Source organism: Phascolarctos cinereus, unplaced genomic scaffold, assembly GCF_003287225.1.
Source record: "Phascolarctos cinereus isolate Bilbo 61053 unplaced genomic scaffold, phaCin_HiC Scaffold_5;HRSCAF=322, whole genome shotgun sequence".
Taxonomy (NCBI): Eukaryota; Metazoa; Chordata; class Mammalia; order Diprotodontia; family Phascolarctidae; genus Phascolarctos; species Phascolarctos cinereus.
In genome coordinates this window covers 376,032,961-376,058,626 of record NW_027555958.1, presented here as the reverse complement: position 1 = coordinate 376,058,626, position 25,666 = coordinate 376,032,961, and the positions used below count along the sequence as shown (strand labels likewise).

General features: G+C 41.6%; 1 protein-coding gene across 11 annotated transcripts in view; it reads left to right on the top strand.

Annotated features, from left to right (window-relative positions):
* SRGAP2 (SLIT-ROBO Rho GTPase activating protein 2) overlaps window positions 1–25,666 on the top strand; it is a 254,626-nt gene that overhangs the window by 59,685 nt on the left and 169,275 nt on the right. Inside the window, exon 2 of one of the 11 annotated variants that reach the window (XM_021003036.2) lies at window positions 23,738–23,799. The exons of the other annotated variants lie outside the window; for them this stretch is intronic. Within the exon in view, the coding sequence (XP_020858695.1) occupies window positions 23,772–23,799 (28 nt within the window). The 5' untranslated portion in view covers window positions 23,738–23,771. The remainder of the gene's footprint in view (window positions 1–23,737; window positions 23,800–25,666) is intronic. 11 annotated transcript variants of the gene reach the window in all.

The window sequence follows — 25,666 nt, the reverse complement described above, 5'->3', positions numbered from 1 at the left end:
CTAGCATTTCTAGAGTAATTTAAGGTCGGCAAAGCGCTTGATATGTGTTGACTCATTTGGATGTTGGTGACACTAGTCAGACCCCTGAACTAGTTTACCTCAGAGAAAGATGTTGCTGCAGAGAAGATGCCTTCCGTGGTGGTGGGCTTGATGTGTTTCTTCTCTTCCTGTGATCCCCATCCCTTCTCTCTGCAGGATTGCTAGTGCACCTTTGTGGGCTTGCTGCACCAGTCAGCTCTGGGTAGATAACTCTGTCTACCTGGGCATGCAGTAACATTCCTGGCCTTTAAGACTGGCAGTTAGCATTCATCTGAATTGATCTAGGGAGGGCTGTCCTTAGGCAGGAGTGGCTTGTTGTGTTTGGGGTTTTGTTTGCAGTGGAGTCCTCTGAGATTAGGGGTAAGTGAGGGGCTTAATTTTCTTCATTTTAGTGCCAATCCTTTTAGCACGCAAAGCTAGATTAAACCCTTGACATGCCCAGAACAATGGCAAACCTCTCTCTCTCTGTTCATTCTTCTTGTCTGGGGAAGGGGAACCACGGAAGTGATTCATAAAAGGCATTCATTTCAGAAGTGGCCTTGAGACAGTTGTAATCCTAGACTTTCCCCCCTTGACAGAAGTCCATTATGAAAACAGAGGAACAAAACCAAAATTGTAATGGGAGCCAGGAGGAAAGGCTCTCGTGGCCTTTCCTACTTTCTTTACCGCGGCGCCTTTACTTTTCCTTTCGTAGACTTTCAGAGTGACTGCTAATTCAGCTTTATAAATCATTGATGAGCTTGAACAGTCCTTGGTTTTCTTCAGTCTATTTTTCCCTCAAGAGAAGGAAGAGGGTGTCAAGCATTTTTAGCTATCCCTCTGGTTGAAATTGTTAACTTGCAGGTAAACGAGTATTTGCAAAACTGACTTAACCTTTTGGATATATAGTCATAGCAAATATTGTTTCTTAAAGTGTGGTATTGTGTGATATGTTAATTGTAATGAGATTATTTCTTTTTTGGACCCTTTGATTGGTAGATTCCAAGATGTTGGTATTTCTGAATAATGAAAACCATGCAAATGGGAAAGTGACTGACCTCCCTTCACAAGCATTAGGTGAACTACTCCTTCTGTCAGGTTTCTTTAAAAATAAATCCTCGGGAAATTTTAAATTATGAAACCTACTTATGTCCCTTTGCTCAGGAAGCCTGAATTACTGATCACTGCAATTACAGCCATGGCAGCTCTATAGCAATTTAACAGGATAATAGTGTGTAAGATAAATTACACTTTAGGTTCTTAATGACTTGGTGCTCAGAAGCTGCTAAGGGAAGGGGGAGGAGGGAACATCTTTGGAATTTCAGCACTCAGCTTTGTAAAACAAGGCAGTAGGCCAGTGTAGCCATTACAAGTGGAATGAGTCATCTGGTACCAGCCTCTCTAGCCTTGTGTTGGGTAGACCATCCTGTTTATTATAGATGCTAACTTGGGTTAATTCTCATGTTTGTCTGCCTTCCCTGAGTGGGTGTAAGTTATAGGTGTATTGCTAATTGGCTTATTTAGAACATGTCCTCTTTCTGCTATACCTATTGGTGTGTCCATTCTGCTCATAGGGGTGTGCTAGCTTGTTGCCTGGACATGGCCTGCCATAATCTGCCTTCATGGTTTGGCACAGGTGGTCCAGCTCTTGTGTCTGGAATGTGCTCATTCTTCACTTGTGGAATCGATGCTTGCCTTGCTAAATAGGCCAGCCCAGGTGCCCCCCCGCCGCCTGAGCCCTTCCTTTCTGCCCTTCCTCCCTTCCTCCCTCCCCTCCCCTGCCCCAGTGTTAGTGTTCTCTCACTCCTGAAAACTTTGTATGTACTTGCCAGTGTACTTGCTGTATCTCTCACACTATAAACTTCTTGAGGGCAGGGACTGTTCGTTGTTTGTCTTTGGATTTCACACACAGAGCCCTGCTAGTGACTTCACAAATATTGGTTGAGTTTTCTGTGGAAACACAAAAGTGACAAAATAACTTTATATGAGTTACTACTAGCCTATGGGGAAATTTTTCACAAAACTACATTTAATTGGAAGGAACTTCACATATCCTTGAGACCAAGGCTTCTCACCCTTGTGTGTGTCCTGGACCTCTTTGGAAGTCTGGTGAAGCCTAGTGATCCATTCTCAGAATCCTTGATTTACTTACATAAGATACAGAGGATTACAAAGGAAACCAATTGTGCTGGAATGTAGGTAGCAAAATATTGTTTAAAAACAAGCTCGTGGAACCTAGGTTAAGACCCTTTGATGTAGACCAACCTAGGCCTGAACAGGTGTCCACTCAGTAGCTAGCATCCCTGACAAAGGGTCATCCAGTCTTTATTTGAATAACTCCAGTGATTGGAGAATTCACAACAACTTCCAGCCTTCACTCCTGAGTCAGTCCTGTGGAGCCAAGTAGAACAAATCTGATTCTCCATTCATATGACAATCCTTCAAATAGTTGTAGGATTTAGGACTTGGTATCACCTTCTCATTTTAGAGATGGAAAAACAGAGACTGGCAGAGGTCAAGGGGCTTGTCTGAGGTCTCCCAATTAGCAAGTGGCACCACAGAGATCCAAGCCTTTTGTTATCTAAAGTAACTCAGCTGACTAGAACCCCTTATTTCTTGCATACATCTCCCTCTACTACATCCCTCTCCTAGAAAGGCTATGCAAGATTGAATCTCTTGAAGAGAGTTATATGTCTCTTCACCCCCACCCCCCAGTGTTTTTCAAAGCTAAATGTCTGTAGATGATTTCTGAAGTCTCCTTCCAGGTTAAAATCGTTGTTCCTGGTCCCAAGTTCTTCATCCTTCTATCATCATATCTAATCCACAACTCTCTTCTGAGCATCAGTCATGCATCTATAATTGTTTATTGTACATTTCAAACTGGGTATCCCAGAGATACCTCTAACTCAAAATGTCCAAAACAAAACTCTTTATTTTGTCTCCAAACCCTTACCCTCTGTAGATGGCAATGGCATCACCATTTTTGAAGTCCACCAGGTTTGTAACCTTGGCATTATCCCTAGCTCTTTAACTTCCTCACCTGGAGAAGATTGTATGTAATCAGTCAGTTGGCACGTCTCCTTGCATCCCCTACATCTCTCACGGCCAGCTTCTCTCGATTCAACCAGCCACCACCTGAGTTCAGGCCCTCATCACTCCTCACGTGTACTCTCTCAGTGACTTCCTAATTGATTTCCTCGCCTCCAGTTCCTCCCCATTGCAGTCCTTCCTCCACAGAGCTGCCAAAGTGATTTGCTTAAGCACATATCTGGTCATGTTATTCTCTTCTTTAGTAACTGGAGTTTACTGAATGCCCCGTTGCCTAAAATAAAATACAAACTACCCTTTTTGGCTTTTAAAACACTTCATGTGCTGGTTCCAGACTATCTTTCGAGCTTTATGATATATTATTTCCCTTCCTGCATTCTGTGGTCTAGCCAGACTGGCCTTCTCCAGGCTCCTCACACACACACAGCCTTCCACCTCCTGTCTTTGCAGCAGCCCTCATTCATGCCTGGAATGATTTCTTTCCACACCTCTGCCTCTGAATCCTTTCCTTCAAGATACAACTACTGGTACCCTCCCTTACTCAGTACCTTGTATTTATTCTGTATCTACTTATATATAGATGTATGTGTTCTCTATATAATATAAGCCCTTTGAGAGCAGGGGTGATTTCATTTTTTTAATGTTTCTCCATAGCACCTGTCACATAGTAAGTATTTATTAAATGGTTGACTCATTCATATGCCATTGTTTCTTGTCCTGTCATCATCTTGGTTGCCTTCCTGCAATTTGTCAGCATCCTTTCTAAGTTGTGATGCTCAGAAATGAGCACAATACTCCAGATGTAGGGTAACCATAGCAGGTTGTATGATGGGACTATTCCCTCCCTCATTTTGTAGCTATGATTCTGTTAATGTAACCTAAGCTTCCATTATCTTTTATGGTTGTTGTATCACACTGTTGACTTCCATTGAGCTTGTGATCCACTAAAACCTCCAAGATATTTTTCACATGCTCTGTTGTCTAGGTCTGTCTTCCCCATTCTCTTCCTGTGTAGTTGATTTTTTTGAACCCAACTATTGGATTTTGCATTTTTTATTATTATTATATTTTTCTTTCAAATTCAACCAGTCTTTCTAACCTATCACAATCCTTTCCATTTGTCATTTTATCCTCTAATGGGTTAAGAGTTTCTACCAGTTTCACCATTTCCAAATTTGGTAGTCATACCATGTCTATGTTCATCCAAGTCACTGATTAGAATGTTAAACAGTACAGGCAGAACATATTCAACCATGTTTGAATTCACCTAACCGTAGTATTATCTAGCTAACATTTCTCAAATGTGAGAGGTCATTAGAGACACTGTTGTGTGTTTTGCAGAAACATAGGTGAGTGATGTCTAGAATTCCCCTGATCCTCCTAGGCCACTACTAACCTTGTGAGGAAGGAAGGAAGGAAGGAAGGAAGGAAGGAAGGAAGGAAGGAAGAAGGAAAGAAAGAAAGAAAGAAAAAAAGAAAGAAAGAAAGAAAGAAAGAAGAAAGAAAGAAAGACATTTCTGTCAAATCAGCAGTGAAAAAGACAGATTGATGAAATAATTCCTCTGGTAAGAGGTTAGTGAGTATTTACAAGGCTAGCATTAGCATACATATGAGTCTCTCAGCAAAGAGAGTAGGACACTTCAGTGTAGGAATATGATCCTTGCTTTGTACTTTCTTCCACCCTGTAGTTAGGGAAGAGTAATTGGGCCCTGGGTGACATATGGGAAGGTCTTTGAGGCATCCAAAGGAACCAGATTTAGGAGAATCAGTCACACCCCTACCCATACTTTTGAAAGTCTTTCATGCTGGGTCACATTTTGAAAGGCTTAACTTGCTTGTATTGATCTGGTTTCCTTGTTTTGCAGAGCTCAAAGCATTTAACACCATTATCTTGTTCATTCCTGCCAAAGCCCCTGGAACATAGTAGAGAGCAAGCGTCTGAATGATTTTTCTCCTTCTTGAAGTTTAACCAGCATTAAAATGCCTTAATTGCCAGTGTATCGAGAGCTCTGTGTTAATACTAGAGTGAATTCGGATGCCTAGAAGCTCCCAGCGGCAACATCAGAAAAGTGTAAGCTGGAGAAAAGAGAGCTTGGAGAAGGCAGCCCAAGGGTTACTCCTTATGGCCTGGCAGCTAAAAAACAAAACAAAAAACTCCCCAAATTTCCAAACCTGTGACATATAAGGATGAATTTGAAAGTGATTCTCCAGTTATACCTGGTATGACCTACTGGAGTAATCCATCCAGCTGAAGGGAAGGAGGAGATTCCTGAATAGTGTGACCGGTACTGTACTTAACAATTCTAGCAAATCCATGGAGCTGAGCTCAGAGGAGGGAAACATATTGGCTGTATTGGTAGAAGGTGTTAGTTACCATGGCAACTTCAGAACTCATTTGGAGCCAGCTTTGTGGCTGGAGGTTATCTCACTGTGTCCAGGTAGCTGACTGTCAGATAAAGAGACCTGTCTGGCAGGAATTGAATTTGCTCTAGTATATTCTTAGGAAATATCTAGGTGAATCCATCCCCAGGCTGTTCTGCATGGGTAGATTTCTCTTTATTGGGACCAAATGTTGTCTCCAATTTATTGTTTTAGAATCTTTGGTCACATATTTCACTGGGTGAATATGTAAGTATCTGGAAGTGGCTGCATTGAGTTGTTCTTTTGTCATCCAGAAACAAGACGTGGATAATAAACTGTTAGAAAATTTCCTGCTGTTGGTTTCCTTCATCATTTGTGGGCATATGGTAATATCAGGCACTGAGTACTCCTTGGGTAGAGCAAGATCATAAACATACATTAATCATTCTGTTTGTACCTTAATGTAAATTGCATAATTAACCCAGGGATTTCCTTTTGATTGGGCAATTAAGACGTATTACTTTTCTGCCACTGGTTGTGCTAGTACTATCTCTTTATAGTAGTTGCAAAAAGCTGTTCAGTGCTATGTCAGGGTGTGGTTCCTCTTGCTAGTGGCCATGTTCCTTTTCCCTGTGTACAGTGAAATAGGGAATCAGAATCATGGAGCCGAGTTGGAAGGATTCTCATTGAGTCTGTCTCTGGGAAGAGCTGTTCGTAAATTAAATGGTAGTAGAGAAATTACACATGGAAAAGGAGGATTGCTCACTGGTCCCAAAAAGCAAATGAGCACCTCCCTAGATCCTTGTTAAAAGTCATGGAGAGTCCTAATGTATCTATAGAATCCAGGATTCTGACAGTGGAATCCAACTGGAGAGGTGACTCTGAGTCCAGAGATGAAATGCATTGTTGTATGAATTTGGGCTTGCTTCTTCCCTGGCAAAATCTAGCGCCTGGAATATTTCAAAGAAATGGCAGCCTAGAATGACACTGATGTGCTTTACATTTTTGCAAACTAATTAATATCCCACTGCATCCCACAGAGAGAAGATTTTGTTTTGTTTTACTGAATTCTGTCCTTTTGGAAGAGCATCCAGTAGCTCCTTAAAAAATTTTTTTAAAACATCTCTTTGTGTTTACATCACCCAATGCATCTCTCATTCTCACTGTCCCAGAGGGCCATCTCTTATAAAAAAGAATAAAAAAAGAAGGGAAAAAACTAGTTCATCAAAACTAACCAATATGTCAGAAAAGTCTGACATTGTATGTAGTGTTCCTCGCCCATCATTTCTACCCCATCTGCAAAGAAGCAAGGCCCAGGAGAGGTCCCCTCTTGGATCTCCTCTCTGAGGTCGAGCTCAGTCATTACACGCTCACAAGATTGGTTCTGTTGTTTCACTGTACCTTCCATTTGTGGTGTTGTAGTCAGTATTTATATTGTTGTCCTGCGTCTGCTTTACTTCCCATACTTCTCTGTATTCCTCCCATTCATTGTTTGATTTATTCTCGCTTTATGTCTCCTGTAGTCAAGTCTGCTCTGAGCTCTTGTTTAGTGGCCTCCAAGGCGGTCCAAGATTGGTGAGCTGTGATGGAAAGGCTCACATATTGGACATAAGAAGCAGAAGTGAGTGGGAAATATATACTTCTTGCATAATGTGATTTTAGTTGAAACAAGATGACTTGACACTTTCGTACTTTCCATCTGTGTCCATAGAAAAAGATTTGAGAGACTGGTTGCAGTTTTCTATGGAAAAAAAAATAAACAAACAAATAGATAAATAAATAAAATGAAATGTAGAGTATAGGCTTAGAAGTGCAGAGACTTTGATGACTGTGTGTCCCTGAAGGACCCTCTCCACAGCTCTGCATGACTCAAATGCTTTCTTTCCTCGCCGGGGGGGGGGTCGGGGAGGGGGAGACACATGAAACTGATGCTTGGAAGTAGTTAGAAGGGAAGGGAAAGTAGGCAACAGTTTCTATTTTCTGTTCCTTGATTTCCTATGAAGTGAGCTGGGACAGTGTATAGGACACTGAGATACTCAACTCTGACCTCAGTCTGGATGTTCCTTCCAGTGATCCAAATCACAACCCATCCATGCCTATCTTGGGTGACTCATCTCCCTCTCCTCCCCTAATTTTTCCAGAGGGAGTCTGTCCAAAGTGCTGGAAGAAGGGGCTCCACTCAATCAATGAAGCTTTCTTCAGTTTCTCTTTTTAAAAAAAATATTTATTTTTAGTTTTCAACATTTACTTTTATAAGATTTTGAGTTCCAATTTTTTGCCCCTCACCCCTCCCCAAGATGGCATGCAATCTGATATAGGCTATTCATGTACAATTGTATATTAAACATATTTCCACATTAGTCATGTTGTGAAAGAAGAATCAGAAGGGAAAAACCAGGAGAAAGAAAAAAAAGAGAGAAAATAGTATGCTTCAATCTGCATTCAGACTCTATAATTCTTTCTCTGGATGTAGATATAGCATTTTCCATCACCTCAGTTTCTCTTGACATCAAGAGAACAGCCATAGAGTATTTGGACTGCATACCTGTCATCCCTCACCCTCACCACAAGACCTAGGAACATCTCCTACTCCTGTCCTTCTTAGCTTTCCTCATTGTTGATACACTGTTACGGGCTGCTCCTCCCTTTATCCCTGCCCCAAGTGCTTCTGCTCCTGTGGGATACTCATTTTTAGTTTTCGGCCACTGCCTTGTCCCATGCCATGCAGTGATTGTACAGCAACACTGTGAATTGGTATTAAAATGCCCATGTAGGTGGTTCAGTGGGTCTAAGTGCTGAGTCTGGTGTCAGCCAAAACTAAATTCAAATCCAGCCTTCCTGGATACAAATCCACACTTACTAGATGTATAACCATGGACAAGTCACTTCACCTCTGTCTGCCTCAGTTTCCTTACCTGCAAAATAGAGACAACAACAGTACCTACCTCCCAGGGTTGTTGTGATGATCAAATGAAATAATATTTGTAAAGCATTTATCACAATGCTTGGCATATGGTAGTGCTGTATAGATGCTAGCTATCATTATTGTTATTAAAATAATGGGCTTTTGTTTACAGAAGAAGCTTGAGGTCATTAGAAGAGCTTTGCAGTTTCCTAAAGCAATCTAGCCAGTTTTCTGTGGAAAGATAGAGGATGGGAAATGAAAAAAATCCAAGCAAGAGGGGCACTAGACAACCACAATTCTTTGTGAGGCCATGGTATAGTGCCAAGAATACTAGACTTCCAGTCATAGGGGCTGGATTTGGGTCCTGGTCCTGACATTTATTGTCTCTGTGTCCTGTGCAAATCACTTCACTTGGCTAAACCTTAGTTTCTTCATTTGTAAATTGCTACACTACCCACCTCACAGGGTTGTTTCAGGGAAGGGACGTTATAAACCCTACAGTTTTATATAAATGTGACAAAATGCAACAAAAGAGTATGGACTATTGAATTATACAGATTTCCACAATGTTTTGCAAATGAAAATGAGTTGTGGGGATACTTGCAAATGAATGTATGACTGGTAACTTTTTAAAAAATCAGTCTCTTGCATATCTCTGGAGATAGACTGAGAATCTCTTTGCTAGAGTCAGACCTTTTGTGCTTTGGATTTTGAGGCACACTTTGAACATTTTATCTGGAGAGAGCTCAAGGCTGAAGTAAGAAACATGTATAGAAGAAATAACTTAGCACAGAAAACTAGAACATCTTTTAAAATATAGTGGTGTGTTGATATATTATAGATTTCCACACAGAGATGCATGCCAATAATTTAATGATGTGTACAGTAAAGTCCCCAATTCAGAAGCCTAAAATGAGTTGCAAGATGAAAAGTCTCAAAGCTTAAGGCCAAAAATAACGATCGTGTTACCTAAGGTCTCATGAATAATTCAGTCTGGCTTAATGCTTTTTCCACCTTGAAAATAAAAACTGAAATATTTGGCATAATGCTTGCGAGTTATATCCCTTCCTTTTGGGAGAGGGGGAAGGGGAGAAGAAAAAAATAAAGAATCTTTTCATATGTCTTTGATATATGGAATCTGTCAGCATTCTACCTCTCTGGCAGAATGAATATACAGAGTCCCAAACTGGAACTCTTAAGACATTGCTTAAAAAATCTCTACTTAGTGGGTGTGGAGACTTCAAATCTGACTTGAGAACTAGGTCGAAAATTCTTTCTAAATCCTCAGAAACTGTGAGGTTAGAGAGATACCAAATGAGAATGAATAGTTTTTGTGCTCTTCTTGAAGGCAAGAAATGTTACACCCTGTTTCAGGATGTGGTTCCTTGGAGAAAAAGCATGCTAGCATTATAGGTGCACATCTTGCATTATCCAGTGAATGCTTTTATGAAAAGTTATGTGTAAATCTAGAGTTTATTAAGTCAGGGTTTTAAATGTGCTAAGGAAAACCATGAGGTAAAGGCAGCCTGTTGCAAACCTTTCTCCTAAAGTGAAGAAAATCTTCCCCCCTTCTTTCTCCCTCTCTCTCTCTCTCTCTCTCTCTGTCTCTCTCTGTCTCTCTCTCTCTGTCTCTCTCTCTCTCTCTCTCTCTCACACACACACACACACACACACACACACACACAAAATTCCAGTGGCTCCTCTATAACTGAATACTTAGCCATTTAAATGTTATAGCCTCCCCTCTTTTAAAGATACCGATTGGGTTTTCTTACCTTTGTGTCCCCAGAACCAGTCAGAGGCCTTTGCACATAAAAGTGGCTTAGGAAATACTTGCCCAGTGGGACTGTGCTGCCCCTTCTCTTTGCTGCTGCCTTAATTTCATCACTTTTCTCTTGCTGAGAAAGATCCCTCCTGGACAGGCAAGGCCTTATGGACTTCCTGAAGACTCTTTTTCTGTTTCCTACTCTCTTCTGCTCTGCCCATACAGGGGTGGGGAACCTTCGGCCTCCAGGCCACATGTGACCTTTTAGGTTCTCAAGTGCAGTCTTTTGACTGAATCCAAGTTTTACAGAACAAATCCTTTTATTAAGAGGATTTGTTTTGTAAGGTTTGGTCTGTCAAGGAGCTGCACTTAAGGACCTAGAAGGTGACATGTGGCCTCGAGGCCGCAGGTTCTCCACTCCTGGTAAGACTGGCAGCAGTGGTCCCAGAGGTTCACTTGACAAGTGGACCTCATCAACCTTCCTCCCCAGTGACCACAGTTTGTCCAGGAATAAGAGCTGTCACCTTGGTCCCTCATTGAATCCATTTGGGGAGATATAACTGATGGAGGGAATTGAACCCTTGTTCAGAGGAGCTGTGGGGTATTCAGAAGATGTTAGTATCTGGGTAAAGTTCCAGGAAGCATCTAAGGCTGCTCTTTCCTTTTCAATTCCCCCAGGAAGTAAAGAAAGTTAGTTACTTCCTAGAGAGATCTGTCCCTCCTTCTATAATGTGCTTTTAAATTTCTTCTAAGGAAGAAAACAAATCCTGCCACACTGTTCCCTGCCGTCGGATTTCCTGAGCTGAAAATAACAAATGTTTCTCTTGGAAAAGCGTACTCTGCCTCTCCCTGCCCTGGGTCCTTGGTTTCCTTAAAGCCTCAGCCCCACTAGGACAGTGTTAACATCCTCCTGTTGGGACCAGTTTGCAGTGTGTGTGTGTGGGGGTATTTCCAGAAAACCCAGAAGGCCTTACAGACTTGTAGGTTTCTTTGAAAACAGATCATCTGCACGCAGTGCTTTGCCCAGACTTACTGACCTGAAATCAAATGACCTCTTTCTCTGGTTCTCAGCCATTCTGAAGTCAAGGAAGGTCCCAGAGAACAGTAGTATAATGTCCATCTGATATACTCTGAGGTAAGAATTCCCTAGTGGACTCTACTGCCTTTTTGCACTTATCAAAAAGCTCTAGTCAGTCTTCTCAGTATGTCCACATTAATATTTCTCCCTTATCAATCAATCAAAAAATCTTCAAGGGCTCCCTTTGTTGAGTAGAAGGTACTGTACTAGGGTCATAAGCTTCATTTTATTTTTCCTCCAATAGCTTGTTTTCTGCTTGTAAACCTCTCTCTCTGTCTCTCTCTCTCTCTCTCTCTCTCTCTCTCTCTGTCTCTGTCTCTCTCTCTCTCTCTGTCTCTCTCTCTCTCTCTCTCTCTCTCTCTCTCCTAGATTTTCAAGTCGATTTATTAAGCACTTACTATATGCCAGGAATATAAATACTAGCACAAAAAAAGACAGTCCCTTCCTTCAAAGAGCTTACATTCTAATGGGGGAAGATACCATATACTAAGAAGCTGAAAAGAAGGGAGGGGAAGAAGGTAGAGAAAGTTGGGAAAGCCAGGAATGAAACTCATTGAAGAATGACTAGACATGACCGGTCTGGACACTTCCCTTTGACTCCAGGAATAATAACGCTGGCCTAGGAATTTTTCTGGAGAATACTTGCTCTGATTTTTCCTAATCAGCTTTCTCCTCTGTCTCCTCTTTACAGACTTTGACCTGGTTCTTCATTGCCTCTGCAGGTGGGAATTTTGGTTTCTTGTGTGTTGCTCTGTGGCTGGAGATTGCCACATATACTTGTGGAGTGCATTGATATGCTTCAATGCAGGCATTAATAAGCACCTGCAGGTACTATTCTAGGTTCTGAGAAGGAATACAAGAATAAAATGATTCTTGCCCTCAAGGAGCTTACAGTCTACTGAGGGAAGAAACATGTGCACATGAGTAAATAAATATAAAATAATTTGGGGGGAGGCACCAACAACTGGGGAAATCAGAGTAGGCCTCTTGTAAGACGGAGGTGCTGAAGCTGAAACCTGAAGAGAGCTAGAGATTTCCAGATATGGAGGTGAAGAGGGAGAGCGTTCCAGGCACAGCCGACAGCCTCTGCAAAGGTACAAAGGTGGGAGCTGAAAGGTCCTGTTCAGGGAGGAGCAAGTAGGATAGTTTGAATGGAAAACAGAATATATAAAGAGAGAGTAACATGCAATGATGTGGAAATTTAGGTTGGACCCAGATGATGAAGGACTTTAAAAGTCAAGCAAAGGAGTTGGTATTTTGTCACAGGAGAAAGAAAGTCATTGAACTTTTTGAGTTGGTCAATTACATGGTCAGAGTTTAGTAAAAAGCTTTAGTGATATCCCTCTAGCAACTGTGTGGTGATGGATCAGAGAGAGGAGAGCCTCTGGGCAGGGAGACCAATCAGAAGTCTCTTGCAGTATGGTGATGAGAAATTTATCTTGTGTAGTGGCTCTGTGAATAGGGAGAAAGGCATAGAGGTGAGAGATATTCTAGGTAGAGTGAATAAGACTTGGAAACTGATTAATGAGAGGTGAAGGAGAAGGAAAAGTCAAACACGACTCCCAGATTACAAACATAGGTGACTAGAAGTATGGTAGTACTCTGAACAGAAACAGAGAATTAGGAGGCAGGGTAGGTTTAAGGGGAAGAAATAACTAGTTTTGGTGTTAAATTTGAGATACCTGTAGGACATTTTGGCATGTTGATGAGATGAGCTCAGTAGAGAACTTAGGGCCAGATGTATTGATTGATCTGGGAATCCTTTGCATAGAGATGATGATTGAACCCAGGGGAACTAAAGAAATTACCAAGTGTGAGGGTGCAGAGAGAGAAGAGAAGGCCCAGGACTGAGCTGTGGGGCAAAACCATGCATAGGGGTTGTTGATCTTATAAAGGAGAAAGAGAAGGATTGGTAAGACAGGTAGGAAGAGAATCAGGAAAGAGCAGTGGTACAACAACCCCAGGAATAGAGGATATCCAGGAAGAAGGGGGTACTCAACAGTGGCAGAGGCTGTGGAGGGGCCCAGGAGGCTGAGGACAGGGAAGAGGCCTTTGGATTTAGCAACTCAATTCTAAGTGACCTTGGAGAGAGCTGTTTCAATCAAGTCACATTGCAGGAGGTTGAGAAGTGAATGGAAGGTGAGGAAGGGTAGGCAGTGAATGAGTGTAGACAGCTTTTTGTTTACCTGGCTGTTTCTATGAAATGCTTCCCCCAATGCCAGTGTTATCTGTTTACTTCAGCTGTTAATATTGGGAAAGGGAGGACCTCCAGCAACCATGGTATTGTTTGCCTTAATGAAGAGCTTCCATTTCCATCAGCATAGTCCTTTATTATTGCAAGATGGATCCTCCTCAAACCTGAGAGACAGCTTATGCAAGAATGATTGCTCCCAGATGAAAAAATTGATTCTCAGAGAGGTGAAGTGACTTTGACTAAAATTATTTCATGGTAGAAGCATCTTGCAGATAGTTTAGTCCCATTACCTTTCTTTCATAGATGAGGAAACTGAGGCCCAGAGATCCTTGTCCAAGGACCTCTAGTCACTAGCAGAGCCAGGACCCAGATTTAGGTTTTCTAACTCCAAATCCATGGCTACTTTTGCCACATCACCTCCATTGTAGGCATTACTCTAAGGCTAAATTATAGACAAGGTGGATCTGCATTGGTGGAGGGAGTTTCCTCATTAGCAGGTACAGACCCTGTACCAATGAAATCACAGGTTTCATCCAAAATAAGTTTCCATAGGGATAGGCATAGGTGTGAAATATACTGCACACTCTTCTCCACTGTCCTTCCAGCTGTATATTTGGCTAAAGGAGCCTTTATTACTGACATTAACTTGCAGCCATCTTGTTTCTGTATCTCCCTATGCTTTTATTCTTCTGTCCTTTTTAAGAAGGTGCGTGAGTGTAGGGTAGAGCTTTTGAATGATATTTATCTAAGTATATGCATGTATTACATAAAACCAAGTATCTCCTTCAAAGTTTCTGTATCTTTGCATGTGGTTCACACATAATTTGCATGTCCACTCTCGGCTTATTTTCAGCTATTTTTTTTGTTTTTCAACTTGGTATATTACTGTGCTTAAGGTTCTCAGTTCCTGAATTTTTCTTTGTTCCTTTGTTCCATTCACCTATGTTGGCCCAGACTGTGGTTGGCAGTCATGGGGCAGAGAGGCACATAGTAGACACTCCATGAATACTTCTCCAGATGGCATTGAGAAATAGTCACGGGAAGGGAGGGCAGGGGTGTGGTGAAATGACTGGAGACTTTTGCCAGAATCCTGGTTCCGGGGTGAGTCCCAGTGTGGACAACAGATTGTTATAGCCTGCAGGCCCCAAAATAAGAAGAGTAATCGTCTTGTGCTCCGGGCAGCATCCTTCAACTATTGCAGGAGCCAATTCCAGTCTAGTCACTAATATATTTGTGTTTAATGATGAACTAGACCAAGCATTTAACCAAACAGTTAAATGACCACAATGAGACTGTCTTCCACCCCAGGGCAGGTTTTCCTACAGGCATATGGAAGCCACCACCTCCCTTGAGCTTCTTTATACCTGGGCATCCGGTTCCCCATTCCCACTGACCTCCGTGTAGGTGAAGCTAGAACAAGGCAGGAGAGGGTAAGAATGTCATTTTTGCCATATTTCTTTCCTTTCCCTACCTAAATTCATCTCTCAAAGCCAGTGACGAAAGCAGCGCAGGTCTCTTCCAGTAGCTTGTAAGTGGGTGTTAGACTGAGTGTTTAACTTCCCTTTCTATATGGAAATGTGCATTAGCTATTCAGAGACTTAATCTCCTAATGATCTGTGTGTGTTTGGTAAAAGGGAAAGACTTCATCCATGCCTGGTATACTCAGATGTTCCCTTTGGTACACTGATGGCAGAATTTCAAAAGCAAGGACTATTTAATTTAATTTTGCAGATGGCAGGAGGTTCTGCAGGAAGCTTGGTCACAATATGCCCCCTCCCAGGAGGGTAGCTTCAGTAAATTCATCTTCAGCCCCAGAGGCTGAATTCTCTGAAGCTGCCAGAGGACCTTAGATGTGGCACAGCCAGATCTTTATGCCTACATAGCCTCCTCCCTCCCCCGCCTTCCCCTTCAATTAAAGAAGGAAAGAAAATTGCTTGGGTTAAAAAACCAATGACTGATGTCTGGAGAAGTGGGATTGCCGTGGCTGCTGACATATGGATTATAACCAGCTACAGATTAACCCGTTCCCTCTTTAATTGTTTTATGGCCATTATTCTCCCCAGAGTGTCCCCCTGTGGCCAGAAATTCTATGTGGTGTTTTCCTCAGGCTACGCACAGTCTGTGCTCAATGGTGAGAAGTTGATCCATTTCTCTGGAAGGCTCCTTGCCATATCCTTGGCTGTGGTATGGAGTTGACTGGTGAGGAACCTTTCTGCCCTTCATTCAGATTTACCTTTTCATCTCAGCAGATGAGCACAGTTGACATTTTATTTTAACTCCTTGTCACACAGCAGTAGAAATACTTCTAAGTTGGATATTTGCTGTTGTATTCTATCTGGATTAGAAACCCAGCCAAAGCTGACCTTTGGGACTCAGATGGGTTCTGAAAAATGTTCCTTCCCAGTTCTCTAACTGCCTTCTGGGCAAATTGGTGTGCAAAACAAAAAAAGTCTGAGAGGTATTCATGTCTGACAGTAGAATAAATCTTAGCCTTAAACTGGTATAGAAAGAGCAGTGGATTTGGAGTCTGGGACTTGGGTTCTAAAGCCAGCTGTGCTCCTGAGCCTCTTTGGATCTTGGTTTCCTCATCCTTATAATTTCTCACCTGGCTGCACCACCCTGATGCTTCTCTGATATGTCCCAAGAACTCATTATTGGGAAAACATCATCATCTTGGAAGATCCCATCAGCTCTGGGACTGGACTTCATCATCACCCTCAGTCCCCTTGATTGGAGGGTGGAGTCATGAAATCCAGAACCTCCCATTTAAGTAAGGAGCTCAGCTCAGTACCTCTCAATTCTCCTCTGCCCACACTACTTTGGGCCTTCTGACTTCTCCCCCATGCATGGGCACCTTTCTCGACCCTCCTCCCCTTTTCAGCTTCCTTTTGTGTCTCTTCTTTCCCCATTGCATTGTAAGCCCTTTGAGGGCAGGAACTGTCTTAATGCTGTTTGCACCCAGGAGCTTAGCACAGTGCCTGGAAGTGGTAGGCAATTAACAAATATTTATTGACTGACTGACTGACTGGGTGGGGTGATCTAAGGCCTCTGCCAGCTCTAAATCCTATGATCCTAAGTCGTGGCAGTGGACACAAAAGGGGCTTCTTCCACCATGGATACCCCTTGATAAAGAATTCTTTGTTAACAAACAAACAAAAATCTTTGTAAATCATCCAGATGGAGTTGCAGGGGCTTATTTCCAACTTCTCTCAGAATTTATTTGCTTTTACTTGGTTGATAAACAGGGTGCTCCTTGGCAAAGTCATGGCGTCTCCAGAGTTTGTCCCTAGACTCATTTCTTTCCCCTCCCCCCTTTCTTGCAGACAGCTTTGTTCAGAACTGGGAGCTGGCCATGGCTCCAGCAGAGGTCCATTGGTCGATCCCCTTTCTATACCCTCCCCGTCTTCCCCTGTCAGAATACAGATTAGCTTCTTCAGCACTATTCAGAAAGCACGTACTATAGCTCTGTGCTTCCTCCCTTGGTGTGAAGAGTTCATAGGGTCGTAAAATCATAAATCTAGAACCAGAAGACACCCTAGATATCATTTGGTGCAACATCCTTAGTTAACAGATGAGAAAACAAGCCTAGAGAAGTTAAAAGATTTGCCCAGAATCATAAGGTAGTTATCAAATAAGAGAACACATATGTAAAACACTCTGTAAATCTTAAATCACTATACAAATGTTAGCTAATATTATTATTGTGATTATTATTACTATTACTACTACTATTGTTATTGTTAACCATACGTGGGATTTGAACTCAGGTACTCTGGCTCCAAAGCCAGGCCTCTTTCCACATCATCTCCAATGAATGCATGTTTTCTAGTACTTGTGCTATCATAATTTTACCATGAATCTAGTGATACATTTATAAGGCAACTCTTTTTTACCCTCCCCTCACATCAGACATCCTAGAATGTGTCTCAAGGCTTCATGTATTATTTTTACCTCTGGAAATGAAGTGTTTGACAGAAAGTATCCTTGGAATACATCTTCATTAGTAGAAGCATTAATGTATTTTTTCTGTTACTTTTATTACCAACTCCAATACCTCAATAGCATCACTTTTGGAGCATTTTGTAAGATGTCTTTAGAGACTATGGCAGTGTGTAATGCCTTCTCTTTCTGCATAAGGCAAATCATCTTTGGAAACCACTGATGGATAATGGGCACATCTGGATTCAGCACAGCTGCTCACCTCTTTCCCAACTCCTTGGGTTTCTTGGTGCTGGGAAATAAAGTGATGGTGTGTTTTTCCCCTCAGGAGAGATATGGGATCATTTGTTCCAGATGAGCATTCCATCATTTCTGCTTGATTTTTCCAGAAGAATACAGATGTTGTGTTAGTGATTTTAAAAAACAACAAACTCCAAATTGCTTTGTAAAACATTAACCAGAAAATAGTTACCTGGACTTTCCTGGAGCCTTAATTTGCTTATTGTCAAGTTGATAAGAATAAAAGAGACACAAGAGCCACAGAAGCATTTTACTTTGTGTTCTTTGTGGGAATTCAGCGTGAAGTGTTGAATGATAGATTTTGGTTAGGGAAATACCATTAATGATATTTGTGATCTTTCTGTGAGATAGAGGACATTTTGCCTGAATATTTGGCAGTTCCTGTCAACAGGAACCAAGCTTGTTGTTTCTCTGTGCTCAGAGAATTGTGCAATTTCTAGTGGGAACTCCCTCTGGAGGCTGCTGAGTGGGTGTGGTAATGGAGAAGAAAGCACGTTGCGCAGAATTCTTTCTTTAGGTAGCGATCTGGCATGGATGGACAGAGAGGTGAACATAGTTGGCTGTCTTTGGGGCTGGACTTATGGAGATTCAGTACCCAAGATAATTAAAGCACAGCTCAAGAATTCATTAGGAATTAGAGGAACTTCCCCTGAAATGCAGCAATGCCTTGTTGATATGATAATGACTCTTGTGTTGGGGAAAACCCAGTCTATTGGGAAGGAGACTGAAGTGACTCAGGGAATCAGAATGGAGAGAGACATGTGAGAGGCTGCGTGGTATAGTGCACACAAAGACCTAGGTTGGAATTCTGATTTTACCACTTCCTAGCTGTATGGCCTTATACACCTTAACCCCTGGAGGCCTCTGAGGCTTGGACCAGGTGGCCCCTTAAAAGCCCTTCCTGGTTGTAGATTCTGATTCTGATCAAATTTGTTGATCCTACCTTGGATTTAACACATTTTATTCAGCTTGTTAGATCTTGTACAGAGTCTTCACTTAAACATAATCCCATCCCCGAAGATTTGATAGCCTTGATAGCCTTCAAAAAATATGGATCACCGTAATGTGAGGACCTTTTTTCTGACTGAACCTAGAACTCTTTTAAGTCTGTCATTGAAGGTCATTGAACCTTTTCATCATGCTATGAAATCAGTAGAAGACATAACTGTAACTGCCTATACTAGAAAAGCAAGCCAGAGGATCTGTCCAAGATATGGAACCCAATTTTCCTGACTCTCAGCCTGTTTCTCTTCTATCTCAGACTCTGTTGCCTTCCTCTAGACCTTACTGTTGCTCAAGGACCATGAATTTAGCCAACCCTTATTGAGAACTTGCTTTGTGTAAAAGGCACTCTTCAAGGCACCATGAGGGGAGAGGAGCTATGTAGATCACAGAGAGATGGTTTTGCTGAGACTGAAATGAGTGTGGTTTCAGTGGGGCCGGGTTTGTTTAGTTGGCTGGCTGACACCGGCCACTAGCTTTGCTGTGGATTTTGATTTTGCTCCGAGCAGATTCCAAATGTGCCGATCTCTGGATTTGGCACAGCAGAGTGATTTCTCAGAGGTGTGAAACAATCAGACAAAGCTTGCAGCTGGAGACTTACTGCATGTTTGTGAACATTTTACTTGCTCTTCATTGTCTAGTTCCTTTGACCTGAGTGAAAACAGCTGGTTGAGCTCTCGGCTCCTCCTGGTGTTGGGAGCCTCAGACATGCCCGGTAGAAATTGGGCATCTGGTACACTGTCTAGATCTCTACGCCCACTCATCCACCAAACGACATTCACAGGCACCTTGCCTATTTATGCTTGCTGGGGATTTGTACTGATTTATTTGACATTTCAGTAATTTCAGATTAGGAGGTTTGACTCCTTGAATGCAGGCTGGGGAAGCTACCAGCTGGGTGTCACAGGCAGGGAGTAGCCCTGAAACTAGAAAATCATTATACTTCCCAGGATCCTCTCTTCTCTTTGACTTTACTCTTCCTTGGAACAGTTGCCAATAGCCTTGCTGTTCTTGAGTGATACTTAGAAAGTGGCCAGCTGAAGCTGGCTCCAAGGCAGATGGTATAGCCTAGTGGAAAGAATCTTAGACTAACAGGCAGACTTGGAAGACCAGGTTTCTAAACCCAGCCAGCACTGGAAAACATCCATGCAGCAGGCCATTCAGAGTCCCATAATGCCAAGTTACCAATTAGCATTTCCAAGACTGGTGGGCCATATTTGCTTCCATGTCCACCATTTTTTTTTTATCGAGACCCGTGATTTGATTGTTACAGCATTCCCTTTAAAGAAACTCTAAACTAAATCAATGGAGATTGGTAGTGCTATGCAACTTATACTATGAGAGTTTGCCTGGGAAATGTGTGTGTGTGTGTGTGTGTGTGTGTGTGTGTGTGTGTGTATGCATATATAGGTGTTTGTATATATAATCTATATTTTTACACACATGCATATATATATGTGTGTGTATATACACACACACACACATATGTATATGTGTGTACATATATATGTTGTCTCTCCCAATAGAATGTAAACCCCTTAAGGGCAGGGACTGTTCCTTTTTTGCTTTTGTTCCCCAGTGCCTAGCACAACTCCTGGCATATAGCAGGACCTTAAGAAATGATGATTGACTGATTGATCACTTCTCTGTCCTTACCACAAAGAGTTCAAAAAGTGCTGGTAGCTTTATAGCCTAACAGACCACTGCTGGAAGAGGCAGCAGTTAGACCCTGGTCCCGACTTTGCTGGGTCACTTATTTGCGTGTCAGAAGCTTTTCACTTATGCTCCCTGGGCCTCGGTTACTCCATCTGTGAAATGAAGACAAAACTTTCTACTCGTCCTGCTCCATCGGCAGCTTGCCTATGTAAAATGACATCCTGTAGTGGAAGACAGATGGCATCATTTACAATCTACAAAGACCCTTGCTTTCTACAGGGTTCATTGATAGAAATCGACTTCTCCTGTAAGTGTGTTTGTTGTTACTGGGCCCAACAGTCAAACCTTATTACATCTTTACTGTGTTCTGTGATTCCAGTGCCCACACCCATAGTTGAGTCTAGTTACACTATAATATATATACCTAGAAACGTGCAATTTATCTTAAGAGGATAGCTTGACTTCTCTCAGTCTTAAATAGAATTAATATACGTGTGATAAGCACCTTTTGGTTTCCATGCCTGCAGGACTGTGAACAGTGACTGAATCCTAGCATCTAGCTTTCCATCTTACTCGAGAAAAAAAGTGGGAACTGAAATTGATTGAGGCCTCACTAACCGTCGTTTTGTGAAGTTGCCGACTCTCACTCTCACTTTGGAAGGCTGGTCCTCATATGCCTTTGCTCAGCGCTAGGCAATTAAAACCTTTGCTCCAGGGAAGCTTCCTCCTACTAAGGTTTCATTAATTTTACAAATGGCATCAGGGGACATTACATTGTGTACTCTCTGAGATGGTCATAAATAATGAAAAGAAACAACACTTGTCAAAATGAAGCAAGCTGGCTGCCTAGAGAACATTCTGCCTTATTTTTGAAGCTGAAGATTCCGCTCCCCCTTTGTGAGTTCCCTCAATTTCACCTCTGCCTTTAATCTTTTACATCACTAATGGGTGCAAGGGAGGACCAAAACTTAAAGGAGTAATAATCTGATTGTTGTGTGTACTCTGTCCATTAACGTAAATAATGAGCCTTCCCTGACTTACTGAATGATTTGGGATGGCTGTTAGGAGAGGCAGCTTATAGTAGTGGATAGAGTGCTTGACTTGGGTTCAGGGAGACCTGAGTTAGAATTTCACCTCAGGCATTGATATTTGATCTTGGGCAGGACACTTAATCTGGCACAAACTCGGTTTCTTCATCTGTAAAATGGAGATAATAATTTTATACTCTTTTTTTTTGGTCTGAATCTTCTTGCTCACAATGAGTAATATGGAAATATGTTTGACACGATTGCACATGTATGAACTGTATCAGATTGCTTATGGTCTCAGGGAAGGGGGAAGAGAAGAGGAGAGGGATAGAATTTGGAACTCAGAACTTTAAAAAAAATGTTAAATTTGTTTTTACATGTAATTGGGGAGAAAAGTGTTACTTATTTATTTATTTGTTTGTTTTGGTTAGGCAATGGGGTTAAGCCCAGGGTCACACAGCCAGTAAGTATTATGTGTCTGAGGCCGGATTTGAACTCAGGTCCTCCTGAATCCAGGGCCGGTGCTCTATCCACTGTGCCACCTAGCTGCCCCGAGAAGAGTGTTATTTAAAAAATAAAATGGAGACAATAAAAATGCCTACCTCACAGGGATGTTGTAAGGCTCAAATAAGATAATATATATAAAGTGCTTTCCAAACCTTAAATATAGTTAATATAAATTAACTATTATTGTTATGACCCCCAAATTCATTACTATATAAGCCACCTGGTGACAGAGTCTTTGAACTTAGATTGCTTTTCACCTAACAGGCACCCTCTTCCTCACGAGGCCCATCCTGAAAGCCTTTGCAGACCCACAGCTGTTGGAGTTTGTGTTTCATTGGCACATCCTTCTTGGAGCCCAGCGTCACGTGGGCACCAAGCCACAGTGAGGCATCAGGCAGAGGAGGGCAAGAATGAATTGTCTACAGATGCAGCCTGGTGAAGAGAAAACTGTTCTGCAGGGTGGTGTTTTTGAACTGTGGGGTAGGAGGGGAAGGGGAAAGGCAATGTAAAAACAACATACCAATAACATTGATTAAAAAAATAAAATGTAGGAAAGAAAAATCTAAAACAAAAAATCTGGTCTATTAAGATAGAAACCCATGGATTCCCATGGAACTGATTTCTAACTTGTATAGTTAATTAGCAAATCAATGCAGTTGAACACTTGTTGCCTTTCTTGATAATGGTTTCCTCTGATCTTCCTTTGTCTCTTGATTTTTTCCCTGACACTCTTGTTCTGTGTTGAGAAAAGACACTCAGTGCTTTCCATTGTCATCATTTGAACAACAACAACAAAAAATCCATTTTTCCTTCACTATCGATTTAGTTATGGGCTTTCCTGGAGAAGTGAAAATTTTCTTTGTCTGCTTTGGAAATGGTTATTACCACCCTCACCCCACACTGACAGCCCTGCTTGAATGACTTTGTTTTTCTCTACAGGTTTACTTAGGTTGACTGTTGTGAGTTTACTGCTCCCAAGTACTAGTTGGTTCAGTGAAAGTAACCTCTGGGTCATTTTTTAAAAAATCAATAATTCTCTCTCTTCTTTCCACCTCCTCCCCCTTATTGGCAGGAGCTGTAATTTATTACATGAGATTTAGCAAACAAGACCCTTTTGACTCTAGCTTAATCCAGCAGTCTTTAGATGTGTGACCCTCTTTTGATGTGTGGACTCCAGCAGTGGTATCATGTTTTGCCCTGTCCTTCTTTCTCAGTAATTCCATCAGAACAGCAGGACAATGTGGTTTGTACTCATTTTACTCCTACCTTATCCTTTCTCCAAATCTGCTTCTGATCATTCTGGAGTTGAATCCTTTTGGAACCACTTCCTGAAATCCGTTTATAATTAGGTTAGTCCAGCCCTGGTTTTTCCATTTGTGATCAAAGCAGTAGGATGGCCCATGTTTCCTGTCCTATTTGAATTTTAAAAACAATGTTATTTCTTTTAGTGATTCTGAACATGGACCTGATTAGACTTGTAAGTACCAAGAAACTTCCTGCCCAATGGATTCTTTCTGACTTCTTCCCCAGATATTTGTGCTGTAGCTTCTGTTTCAATGCAGGAAAATTAGAACGGTCAATTCAATCAATAAACACTTACAGAGTACCTACTATGTGCAAGATACTTTAGGCATCACAAGTATTCAATCACCTTTACCCTCAAGGAACTTATTATCCAGTTAGGGAAATAAGATATATGCATGAAAAGTTAAAAGTACAAGATGGTATGCATGATAAATGCTAAATGAGTGGCATAGATAATAAATATTTGTAGGAGTTCAGAAAAGAGAGATGGGTCATCCAGTTTGACTAACCATGAAGAAAAGGCTTAGAATAATAAAGTCTGCATTTCTCCACTGGGACAAAGTGAACATGGAGAGGTGTCTCCTCCAGAGTTACAACTGGATTTCAAGGTGATTGAGCTCTGTTTTCCTAGGTTCCTGTCTTGAAGCTCTGAGTTATCTTTGGCTATGAGGAGGCTGTGGGTGACCACACGAGGTAAGGCATGCAAAATCAGGAAACCGAAACTTGAAAATGAACTCTAAGACTTTCTCAAGGCAGTGCCTTTCATTGGGCAACTCTGGTTCCTGGGCTTCCTGTGATTTCCCTAGATTTGTGTGACCTTCAGAGGGACATGGCCAAGATTCAGAATGCGTATTTTTTTTTTCTTTCCAGCAAGAAGTGAAACGTGGGCTTTGTCAGATTCAGTAATAATCACAAAGAAGTAGGAGAGAGTGGTTTGAGAACTCTGCTTCTCCACTAGCAGAGTCTTTGGTGGTCATGGGGTTTATAGAGTCATGAAATCCTAGACTTGAAGGAGACCTAAAAGCATCTAGTCTAACCTAGACCTGAAGCATGAATTTCATCTGTAACATTCTTGATCAAGTGGTCATCAGACTCCTGCCTGAACACTTCCAGTGAGGAGAACCTTGTGATTTCCCAAGGCAGCCTTTCCAATTCTGGGTAGCTCAAGTTGTTAGGAAGTTCTTCCTTATATTAAACTAAAGTTTGTCTCTTAATAATTTTCACCCATTTGTCTTTCATCAGTATTAAGAATCCTGGCCATTTATTGCATGTGCTTTATAAAGGGCCACTTTTCCCTAGAACCAATTCTAACCTCAGTCTCTCAAGGCACAATCTTAGCTTGTATTTGGCATCTCCTTTCAGAAGAAGTTATAAAAAGTAAAAAACAAATGGAATTGGGGCAATTTGACAGGGTCCTTCTTTGCCATTTCTGCCTTTTGAAATCCTTTCCTTCCTTCAAGGTACAATTCTGCCTTCTCTGTGAGACCTTTCATATTCCCTTGGAGCTGGAAGTGCACCTCTCCCTTCTTGAATTTCTCCTAATATTTCAAACCTCTTCTTCTGTCTTATCATATTCTAATTTGTCTTAAATTGTGAAGATCAAATAAGGTGACGTATGTAAATGAAACATTAAAGCTCTATATGATTGTGAGTTGTTATTACAAGTGAACAGTGGTGTGTTGCAATAGATACATTGCTGTACTTAGAGTCAGGAAGACCTGCATTTGAATCTTTCCTCAGATGCTTGATTGTGTCTTCTTGGGCAAGTGGCTTGAAGTGTTAAGAGCCTCAGTTTCCTCATCTGTAAAATAAGGATCATAGCAGCCTCTACCTCACAGGATCAAGAAGATAATGTGTGTAAAGGGCTTTGCAAATGTTGAAACAGTAAATAAATATGTTGGTGGTGTTTGTTTATATGTCTATCCCTCTGCTAGACTGTAAACTCCTTGAGGTCAAAGATTGTGTCTGTTTCACCTTTGAATCTCTTATCCTGTTGAATTTAAATGTAATTCAGTTGGCTACTTGAGAGTCTATAAGAACTTCTAAGACTTTTCTGAGGGCTGCTTTATTGTTTTCTCCCAATTAATATGGCCAACCTACCACCATAGGATTCTATTGCTCTAGAGGGGAGTCATAGCACAGCCTTACAAATGGATATATAACATCTGTTGACCTGCAGCAATTGGGGGAAAGAGGAGGGTTAGGTCAAGAGAGGTAGGTAAGAGATTTTATACACTTCAGGAGTGTAGGAAATTCCCATTTGGGACACTCCCTCTACCACTACAGATTAGCTCCTACTCTGTAATTTATAGTCTTAGAGTTGGGGTTTTAAACCATTTTTACATCTATGTCGAGGCATGGACCTTTGGCCATTTGAAGCCTATAGGTAGACATAATGTTTTTAAATCCATAAAATAAAATACATAAGATTACCAAGGAAACCAATTATGTTGAAATGCAGTTATCCAAATATTCTTTTTGTTTTAAAGTTCTGGGATTCCAGAACTCACTCCTTGTAAGAATTGCCTGGGCAATTCGTGTCTCCAAGTCCTAGTTCTTG